Source organism: Tachypleus tridentatus, chromosome 12, assembly GCF_004210375.1.
Source record: "Tachypleus tridentatus isolate NWPU-2018 chromosome 12, ASM421037v1, whole genome shotgun sequence".
Taxonomy (NCBI): domain Eukaryota; kingdom Metazoa; phylum Arthropoda; class Merostomata; order Xiphosura; family Limulidae; genus Tachypleus; species Tachypleus tridentatus.
Genome location: NC_134836.1, coordinates 46,468,133 through 46,480,253, shown reverse-complemented (window position 1 = coordinate 46,480,253; position 12,121 = coordinate 46,468,133). Strand labels below are relative to the sequence as shown.

The window sequence follows — 12,121 nt, the reverse complement described above, 5'->3', positions numbered from 1 at the left end:
CTATAATTATCAGTAGTTTATTCTGAGAAAGCACTGTGTGTATGTGTTGGATAACAGCACAAGTTTTGTGTATTTTCAGACTCGTGTCATTGATTAACAAAATAAATAAATATAGGGTCCAGACTTGGATGTTTCACTTTATATATCATTTACACATTTAATACGTGTTACAGGTAATAACTTGTGAGACTATATTTATAATATATATAAATGAAGTCCCAATGACTTTCAACACGTTGTCCTTTCTATCCGAGCTACATTTGAAGATTATTCGTCTATTTCTCTACAAATATTGCTTAAACTAGCCAGTTACTGCACCTTTTTATTTTTTTTCCAAAACGTGTACAAATCTCATAAACAGTGTGTATATCAAACATATGCATATTTCAATAATACTCCTCTCCCTGTAACTTAAATTAATTAACGTTACGAGCTTCAATATCCAAAGGCAGTAAGGGTAAATTTGTACATTAAATTAATAAATTAGGATAATAATACAGATCTCCACCTATTAATTTGCACACCTATTAGCCAGAGATTGGATCAGACTAGTGTCCTAAATTCACAGTATTCTAGAAAGGCCATCTTTAAATGATTTAATTTAACAAAATGGATTCTATTACACATGCTCCTTGCTTTGTTAATAATATATTTACATTAACATTTATTATTTAGGACTGAACTGAAATCAAATTCTGTTTCCAAGTTCACTTGTGTCTACACTTCCACATTCCTTGAATTTATCAATACACAGAAGTTAAATTATAAAATTTATTCAATTATTTTATTTGGTCAAAAACATGTACTACAGAAGGATCTTGAAAATGTACAGAACTACTAACACACTTGCACATAAATATTCCTGACTGCTGGTATTTCCTGCCATTACAGGTTGTAGCTTTAAAACAATTTACAGCCCAAATAAACTGATACTGGTGTATACATTTCAAACTCATTACAGGACAGTAATGAAATGTGATTTTATGAATACGATTTTTTTAATACAAGAAAAACACTTATTTTAATACTTTTATTCTTTTAAAAATCAATAAATAGATGTACAACCAAGAAGTAAAAATATCAACTCACTCTCCATTCAGTTTTCACTTATCACAGCATTCCAAGCTTGGTTTTTTTTTCAGTAAAAAATATATTACTATTTCATCTTTAAAATTGTTCCCATTTCATGATTTAATGCCACAACATTACCAAGTCACAATGGATAACTTTACCATGTCACAATGGATTACTTTGCAGTTATCTTTGTTTGTTTTTGGTGGAAAAAACCCAAAAACAAATGAAAATCATTCTGCTTCAGTGTGCAATAATAAATCAGTACAAAGAGCATTAAAACCAAACATTATCACAACATATTACCAATTTTATAATTGTATATGCAGTTAATTTTAGCTAACAGATCACCCCAGTGCTGACTGAAACATTAGCACCTCCATAACAATCAGTTTTCAGAATAATCTTTGGTCAGTCTCATTCCTTCTATCCCCCTGCTCGTAAAATCCTGGTTTCATTCATCTATAATTCACCCCTTATCATTCCTGACTCCATTTATATGATACTAACCCAACCTATTTTATAAAGATTTAACCTAGAACTTTTAACAAAAACAATGTATACACTAAAATAATATTTTACTATTTATGAACACATAGTCAAATTAACCAAAATCCCCATAACCACATAATACACTATGACTTTTTTTGTTGTGGTGTACACATATGTACACATACCCAGGGAAGATTTTCTGTACTTCACAAGTTGTTTAAATAAAAGATTGTTTTTTTAGGTAGTGAAAATAAATACATATACTAAATTCAGTAACTTATCAGTCATCACACTTCAAAAACCTTAACCTTTGTCTACAATCTTTTTGGAATAAGATTACACAGGGTGCTATAGTTAAAAATAAACACTCCTAGTGCATATTTATACGTATATATACACACACACACATTTTTCTTTCCAAAGTACAGAGAAAACAATATTTAGCAAATGTCAAGTCCAAATTGGTAATTCAAAATTAAACATTCAAACTGACTCATTCAGATCCTTGAAGTTTCTAATTCTCAATTATTTGAAATTTATTAGGTTTAAATAATTCTTTTCAACCCTTGTTTAAAAAAAAATTATATATTATAAATTACTTTTCATTAATTGTTTGCAAGTACAACATTCTCTCATTCTGTTGATTTTTATTGATATACTAGGTATATCCCATCAAAAATGGAGTAAGTACTACTACCCCTATCCTATAGTATATCATAACCTCATATTTCATAGCTAACTGAAATAAATAAATTTTGCAATATCAATCTTGATCAACAAAAAGGCAGAAAAGTCCAGTCGAGACAGTTAAATGTCAGTAAATAGCTTCTTGAGCCAATCAAAACTAATATCATTCATGAAATGAATTTGTGGTGTATTCATGGAATAATTATTGGTAAAAAATAAGTTAGGCTAATAGTTTCTAATGTAATAACTTTTTTTTTTAAACTGCCATCACGTTTAGTGTATTAAAATAAACATTAACATACCAAAAGGTGTGTAATAATCTCAAATAATAATTTCTAGCTATTAGGATGATAAAAACATTTAAAAGTACTTGTTTATGTAATGCTCAATGTGCTTTATGAAATATTAGACAAAACACAACCCACTTTCAAATAATCCAAATAAATTAAAATTCAAACCAGTTACCATTTTTGATAAATATTGTTATTAACACTATTTTTAGTAGTGTCAAATAAATATTTAAACTGTATTTTCTTCTTAAAGTACACAAAAACTAATTACTGACATTAAAACTTTTTGAAGTCTTGTTAAAACCCTCTGGTTCCAAAATGATTCATTAATGTACTTTTTACAAACTTCTTCCTGTTAAAAACTGAAAACATTTGTAAAATTAAGATATAATAAAGACAGATTTATTGGACAAGGATATAAACATGTTTAGAAAATACAAATAATCACACAAAAAATTAATCATAATCCATGAAACCCTATAACTTAAGGTTTTTCAAAAATAAACCAATAAAGACAGCACTTCTGTATTACATTTATATCAATTTACCAAATGATGTGCAACAATTATAACAGTAACAGGTGACCATAACAGCATAAACTGATTGTGTGGTGTTCTTTAAAAGATTGTATAGGTAGAGTATTCATAATGAAATTTGGTTGAATGGATGGCAACTTCCTGTTATATAAATTCTAGTGTAGAGGATGACTGAACACACTATATTAGTGTTTTTATAACAAGTGATTCCATCCATTTAGACAAATTTCATCATAATTATGTTGTAGTTTAGACAAGAAGTATTACGATGACAGAAATTAGAAGAGTACTTTTAACAGACAACATTATAAACATAAACAACATGAAAAACATTTTCCTACATCTTCCTCTAGGAACAGGTACTAAAATTCTGCATTTGTTTGAGCTACGTTTTGTGACCACATTTTGTATACTGTACATGTTTAAAAACCTTCACGGTATCATACGGTTACATAATTCAAAAAGTATTCTTCCAGCTCACAGAATGTAATCAGTTAATAAGCTAACTTGTATATTTCACTACTTGGCTAAAGAAATAACTTGGAGAAGTACTTTTATTCTAAACAATTTGGGTAATATCACAGAATTACAAAACCTGAAATCAACACTTAAAGACACTATAAAGTGCAAACCATCAATAAATTAACAAGTTGTTTTTACTAGACATGCTTGCTTATAACACAAAGCCTCACAGAAGTATTTCTGTATTTATATTTCACATATCATTCGTGCAAGCAGTCACAAAACTTCCAAGTACTTCTGTACATTTACTGTGGAATTAAAATATTAATGTTTTTCTGTTACATGATGTGAATGAAAATCTCTTGTATTATGAAAAATGTCTTGATTCCTAATGCATATAAAATCATTTAAGAGTAAAGTGCATTTTTAATTTCAGAATATACGAAAGCCTAGAAGAAGAATAAAATCAGTAACACCTCAGTGGAATTAGTTTTATACATATATACTTCATACAAGAATAACAAACTTGAAGAAATCCCTAATACTAATACTCAGTACGTTGTTATTTCCGATACATATGCTATTTACTAGGACTAGCATTAACACTTCACATCTGTGGGCGAGTATCACAATAAATAGGAAGTACAGTGGAAAGTTTAATGTTTTCCTTTACTGTGACAATGAATTTTTTTTGCCTGATGTTTAGTTCACCTTATTCTGCTTCTTTTCAGAAAATATTTCAAAATATAGTTCATAAATATATTTGATTCACTTTCAATTGAAATACAAACACCAGGAAGAATTTGATATTGCAGACAAAAACAATAATTAATTACACAAGCATCTAAAAGTTAATCTATACCCTGATTAATCAGCATAACCTAGAAGCAATGTTCGGTGAAAATGCACAGACATGTTTGTTATTGATAAGCGCAAAGCTACATAGTGAGCTATAAGTACTGTGCCCACCACAAGTATCAAAACTAAGTTTTTACCATTGTAAAGCTTCAGATTTACCATTGACACTTAAGGGCAATGCACAAACATTTGAATTTAAACTTACATGATAATGTAGTATAAATTCAACATGCTGAGCTTTGCAATGTTTTATAAGAGAATACATAATAAAATCATCGCAATGTGAAATAAAAAGGTATTACAGTTCACCACTAAACTCAAATGAGTTTCACATATTTGGAAAATTTGTGTCTTCAATCACATATAAAGCAAAAATATAAAACAAATACAGTGCATTTTAAACCGTAGTCTTATTACTTAATGAAAGACACATGGTAGCCAATATGTAAAAACAGAATGTCTCTTTTTACAAAAATACTATGGATACTTAACCATTAATTATTAAAGTGCCATGAAACTAAACATTAATTATGACACTTCTGATACTATTATTAAACTGTTGGTAAGATATAGTTTAAGTGCAATGAAACCACCCACAATGTAATCAAAACAAATACTTCTATTTCTTTTCAAGGAAACATCTTCACCAAAAATGTCCAGTTTGCAGTTTTAAATGTTCCACCATCCCTACCTTCCTTTATTCCAACTTGAGTTATTTTAAAGTTAATTTATAAAGTTCCCTGAAATGTGAAATACTGTTAGCATAATAAATATTAACATATTCCTCATTTACAAACAAAATTTAATTTAGTAAGTAACTTTTAAACACAGGAAACACCCAGTCTCTTATAAAGATGTAGTGCACTTATATACCATGCATTTTGTATCTTCTTATTTTAATGCAAACATTTAAAAAAAATGTTTGTTTATTCTTAGCCTCACCAAAATGTCCAGAAAGTCTTTAAATGGATTACACACTAGCTTTATTATTCTCTAGAAATAATACCTGTTCTTCCAGTGTGGGAGCTACAGCTGCATTTTATGCAAGAATGTACACAACAGTGTCCTTCACTAGTAGGTTAGATGATATATTTAGGTTTGTTTTTTGAAATGTCATGCAAAACTACCTCAGAACTATTTATGCTTAGGTCCCTAATTTAGCAGTGTAAGACTAGACTAGAGGGAAGGCAACTAGTCATCACCACCCACTGCCAACTCTTGGGCTACTCTTTTACCAACGAATAGTGAAATTGACCATAACATTGTAACTCTGAAAGGGCAAGCATGTTTGGTGCGACACGGATTTGAACCTGCGACCCTCAGGTTACGAGTCGAACACCTTAACACACCTGACTATGCCAGGCCATATATTAAGGTAACAACCTCCCATGTGTTGAATGAAAATGAACAGTCACATGTGTAACACTAGTTGCTATTGGTAAGCCTTTTTAACTTAAGTAATAAATTAAGATTTAAACAGTATTAACAGAAGTTTTCTGGTGAAAAGACATTTGAAGGGAAAAAAATTAGTTAACTGTTCCATGAGTTTATTGTCCAACACAAGAATACACCCACACATGCAGTATTATTTTATTAATAAATGAGACTACTTTAATTTTATATCATACATCAAGTCCAGTTTGTTAATTTCTTAGCTTAAATTCAGTCAAGTTTCTTAATTATACATGTAAAATCGGTTGGTATGGATAGAGAAAGCACTATGTAGAGGAGCGAACCCAAAGATGACTGAAGAAGGTCAAAACGTTGTTCGCTCCTCTACATAGTGCTTTCTCTATCATACCAGCCATTTTTACATGTATAATTTTCTCTACAAGTGGGTTTTCTTGTCATCACAGAGTCAAGTTTGTTAAATTCAATATTACTTTGGAAGTTATCCTGCAGACCCACCCAATATTCTTTACAGAAATCAATTTGACTCAAAGTACCACAAAGGTAAATGCATTTGAACATGGAAACAAGATAACATAAGACAAAATGGATGGTACTTAGTGAATACTGTTTTTGTTTCCAAAAATGTTTCTTATAAGTGAAATAAAATTAATATTGTGATTTATTTAATATTTCTGTTAATGCACAAAAATAAAAATTAAGAATCTAAATCTTAGATTACATAATAATCTTAAAACAATACCTAAATATTTCATAATATTAGTTATATAAAAGTTTCCATTGCTTTTATTTAGTGTCTTTCAGTATAGAAAAGTACTGAAATACTGCTATTGAAAATGTCAAAGAAAGTTCTGTTCTTAAGTGTAGAAATATCATAACAAAAAGTATTCTTTACACAGATGCCTCTTGAGCACAGATAATCAGTACAAATAAAACTAAATTGCAAAGATTAATAATTGAAGCACTTAATATTTGGATAAACCTAAAGAAAATTATTTTAGGAGAATCATGCTTTTAATCTCCAACATTAAAAAATTTAACACTCCTACGAAAAGACGTTTCTAGTCCTGATTTCTCCAAGCCCGTTCCCCTGGCTGTGGTTTCGCTAGATAGTAGATAGGGACAGTGAGAATCTCGTTAATCCATTCATTAATGGATTTAAATGGCAATTTCATTTAAATACAAAATTATTAGCCTAATATTAATAACCTTTCAAGTTGCTCTGGGGCCTATTAGGCCCCACTTTTCATAGGTGTGTTAAGTGATACATACTTGTTAGTAAAATAAAGAATTATAAAGTTCTCACAATAATGTAAAATCAGAGGTGTTACATTCTAGATCAAGAATACATAGATATTTTACAACAAATACCATCATCACTACCAGCATGATTCTTATTTTGTTCTAATTAAAGGGACTAGACAGTTAAAACATGGTAGTCTAATCATCACTGTTGGTAAAATGGTTATAGTTTTAGGCATACAGATTCATTACTTCAAGGCTAGCTTCATATGTTCTATTAATGGTGAAATCCATTTAGTAAAACAAAAAGTATATGATTTTCTACAAAGTTTAAAATAATCAGCTATACAGATGGGGAAGAAAGGTTAATTTACCCAGATATTACAGGTTCAAATTCAAGCTTAACAAAAAGATAGTATGTATTACACAAAAACTTCACTTTGAATGTAATCAACATTTACTTGCAAAATAAAAAAAACATATAATGTAACCTGTGTGGTACATACTTCGTGCCAAATTCAAAGATTTATAGCAGCTAAGGCTGAACAAAGAAAAACTAATATTTTAAAGGTCCAAACAACATTGCTCTATAACTAGATATATTCTCATAAAACTAAGACAATTTAACAGAAAATCATTGCATGTCAAACATAGCCTTCTTGTGACATAGAAAATAATATATGCAGCTAGATTATGACTTGAGCTAATGTTTTAATTGCCAATTTCACTGTTTGTATTCAATTTTAATACCTGTTAAAACACTGTACTATGTAGCTACAGTCATTTGGAGAAAAAGTCTTAGGAATACAAGTTGGAATCCATTTATAAACCTGCTTTTTATATTTGATGTTCTCGTTGTTCTGAGTTGACAAAATATGTGTCAAAAACCTTTTTGCTGCATCCAATAAGCACTGATACCTAAATGAAGTAGTTGCAGAGAAAAACTTGATAACATAGATGTAAATCCATATCACATCGTGCAGACTACACTGTGAAAGTTCACAATCACAGAAATATTTAACTATTTAATATATTTTACATGCACTTTGTTTGACATAGACTATTAACCTTATTGACCTGAAACTATCCAAAAGAACAAAACAAACTTTGTTGTTATTTCTGTTACAAATATTTCTCAAGTACACTTTGTTACTATTACTTCATGAATACTTAGAAGCAGAAACTAAACTATACAAACTCCTTAATATGGGCTACATCCAGCTCTTCTGAAAGTGCAATTATATATATACATACATACAGAAACCAACACACACACATATATATATATATATACACACACAAAAGTTAACAAGAGCTTAAACCATTGAAAAGACAATTGTTCAAAAATCATTACACAGATAAATACAAAGAGAATTGAGCAAAACTGAGATTCATTACACATGCAATTCTCATTATATACAAGTGTACATTCAAGAAATAAATATTAGAAAATAATCGTTTTTATTAAGATAAGCTCAAGTAACTGAACTTCACGTGACATCATTACTAGCCTAATGAAAAACTGGAGTAAATATTACTTTATTGATTTTTCATATTCTAACTGATGTTCTTTAGAAACAGTTTGAGGAACTTTCTCCATCCTTTCAGTTTTCTCCAATACGTATGATGAAGTCTCTTTATCGTAGTTGTGCAGCTTCAAGTTCTCATCTGAGTTATGTGATGTTAAAACGTCTTTTTTGAAGCTATGTGATGTAGAGGGTGATTCTTTGAGATGTGTGAAGCTGGCAGTGTTGAATAATGAAACAGAACTGTATAATTCTATACTACTCTTCAGATCAGTCAGAGATGTTTCCATCTGCAAAAACAGATGCAAAATAACAAATCTCATCTTCATCATGAAAAGTGATCTTACTAACAACACATCTAAGCCTAAAAATTAAATTAAGTTTTTCATAAATAATTTATTAAACATCCACACATTTTTAAACAAAATTTCATAATTTTAAAACAAATGCAAGTACATTTAAAAATTAAAATTTTCCATAAGCCTTTACGTGTGTATACGTTATACATTTAAGAACATAAACAAGAAACTTGTAGTGCAAATTACTTTTGAACATCTTTTGAAACCTTAAATATTTGAGTAATATACAACTTTTTTATTATGAAAAAGATATTGCATTACTATTTCATCATTTTATCATGAATCATTTTTCTTGGTTTTATTCAAATTACAACTTGCAAAGTGTTAATAAATAACTAGTTATTCAAGGAAGTTATTTCTATTGAAACAAATGCTGAAATTAAAGTGATCTTTGTGGAAATATACATTAAGTCTATTCCTCGACGTTAACTGGCAACTGGTTGTTACATTTTAACAATATTTATGAAGATAATGATTGTTTTTATTACAAAATAAGAAATCTAATGAATTGAGCACTTACAGAAAGTAGACCTTCCTTCAAATACATTGTATTCAAATAACTTCTCCAATTAATGTTCGCTGAAGTACATACAAATACATACTTACAATTTTTGTAACTTTTATTATTTCTGTTAATACATCTTTCCATTTCTCAGTCTCTATCTGATACAGAACTTCATGTTTTTTTAACAGGTTAATCCAATCATCTTGAGATAGTTCCTCTAAACTAAAAACAAAAAAACATATCACTAGAACAGATAGTAATTAATACTTATAATCAACAAACATGTATTAAATTAATATAGTAATTAATACTTATAATCAACAATCATGTATTAAATTAATATAGTAATTAATACTTATAATCAACAATCATGTATTAAATTAATACTTGTTATCACAAAGGTATTTTAGCAGTCAGTTATAATGAAAAAGCAAAATATCTACTTACAAAGGCCCAATACCATTACTTTTCATTCTGACTTTAGTTCTTGGTGGAACAAAATATTTTTTTAAGTCACCTAAAAAGTTTCTGGTATTTTAATTCAAGCTTGCCTTACTAACTACCAATTCAATAAGACATTTTAATACATTCTCACAAACATTTTTGCTATCAAACATAGCTGAATAATAATGCTGGTTATAATGTCAGTTGTTGAACAATGACCAGTTCCATAACTCTAGACACACAAGTTTGTCATTGTCAAAAACTAATTCAAAACAAAAAGAATCTTCTTTATCTCAATGATGAAAATTGCTCATGTAATTAACTGCAGAATTTTCATATATACCTATTTTTTATATATATATATATAGTTTGATAAAACATTATGCAAAAACCAAGTAGATAAAATAAGTGTTGATACTTTAATTCAACAGTGGAATTTGACTGTCACTCTTATAATGCACTTAAAACCCCTAAGTGCATGGTGCAGTTTTCTCAGTGAAAGTGGAACAAGAAAATAAAGCCTTACTCATAAAGTCAGGCATATTAACCACTAAGCCACAACTCATCTTGAATTTTATTATCCAAGTTTCAATATCAAGGTTAAAGAGAAATATAATTTATATTTACACATTTACCTTTCAAGTGGTACATCAAACACACGATGATTTGCTTGTTCACCCTCAAGTGTTTCATCATCCAGAGACCACAGTTTGTAAAACAATAAAATGTTCAGCAGTAACAATACAACTAATCTAGAAGGAACAAAGACAATTAAAATACATTTTTAACAAAAATTCAAAGATCTTTCAATGTATGTAACTTCAAAGCATAGAGACACGTCAGTCAAGCAGAATAATTTTATAGTATTTGCATACTTACGTGGCCAAGATCACTCTAATGATAAAATCTGAGGTATATCCAAAAGATTCACTTTCCATTCCTGATAAATATGGCACAGCTACAAAAAATGAACATCAGTAACTTTTACTGATTCTTTTGTAGATTGTAACAGAAAGAAAGAACTTAAAAGCTGAAAGGTTGTAATTTCAAAGTATATATTAACATATTAATTATATTTCAGTAGCAAAAAACATTTTATTCTATCTTTTAAATAATATAATGTTCACTTTTTATAACATTTCAATTCAAAAATATTTCAAACCTACATTACAAGTTCACATTAAAATGTAATGAAATTAAATTTGTAACAGTTTCTAAATACTTACATAGCTTCCTACCAGTGGTCTGAGTGTGCAAGGACCTTGATAGCCTATTATGAGAATCTGCTTTAGAAAACTCAACCAACTTAGTTCTTTTACGACGCCTTGGTTTCTTTATTGATTGTTGTTTCATAAGGTCAGCTTCTTTGTTGAGTGCAGCCTCTAGTGTAAAATAATTAAGAAGCACATGTTTGAAAAAAGAAAAAGTAATGTATCTAAATGTGTTAAAAACTGAAGGCACTAAACATGTCAACAAATCACACAAACTAAATTAACAAGTGTTGCTTAATAAAATAAAACTCTGTCTATTTACATGTTCAAAATTTTGGGAGAAATACTAGTTGTTATTATAAGTGAAAATATATCTTTAAGGTCTGTAAGATAAATGCTTCTTTTAAACAGAAAGTGTGTAAATATGTGAAAAATAACTAATCATACCAAACTGTACACCATGTATAAAGATATTTTGAGAAAAACAAAATCTGAAAAGGTAAAAGTTTATCTACTCAGATAATTTTACTCTGAATGGAAAAAGGAAACTAGAGGGACACCCAATAGAATGCCTATGCCACACAGCATTGATCATATTCAGCCCTCAAACAATACTTATATCTAACCTTATCAACAGACAAGGACCATTTTTGGCAGAACAATGAGGAATGATGTTCTACATACCAACCAAGTTTCATCAAAATCCAGTCATTTTTGACAGAGTTGTAGAGCAAAAATAGTGTAAAAATTCAGTTCCAGTATTAACAATATTTTTTGGGGATTTTCATAACTTTGCTGTGATCTTGACCCTCCAAAAACTAATCACTTTTAAACTGGGTCATAGTCTAAATGTATATCAATACAAAGCTATCCTGATATTTGTCTGCTCATTAAGCACTGCTAAAACATTTTGCAATCAGTGCACACATCTATATATCCCATCAATTTGCTACCACTTCTGAACATGTACATGTCACATGTCTATTTTCCACCAATGGTATTATGCCACCTATACTGGCACAGCTAAC

The 12,121-nt window shown here is 29.2% G+C and overlaps 1 protein-coding gene across 1 annotated transcript in view; it reads right to left on the bottom strand.

Annotated features, from left to right (window-relative positions):
- Positions 1–765: 765 nt before the first annotated feature.
- Positions 766–12,121, bottom strand: part of LOC143233193 (protein Aster-B-like) — a 49,339-nt gene continuing 37,983 nt past the window's right edge. The window contains exons 13-17 of the mRNA XM_076469164.1: positions 11,109–11,264; positions 10,762–10,840; positions 10,518–10,634; positions 9,540–9,660; positions 766–8,864 (exon numbers count right to left, since the gene is read on the bottom strand). Of these exons, the coding sequence (XP_076325279.1) occupies positions 8,583–8,864; positions 9,540–9,660; positions 10,518–10,634; positions 10,762–10,840; positions 11,109–11,264 (755 nt within the window). The 3' untranslated portion in view covers positions 766–8,582. The remainder of the gene's footprint in view (positions 8,865–9,539; positions 9,661–10,517; positions 10,635–10,761; positions 10,841–11,108; positions 11,265–12,121) is intronic.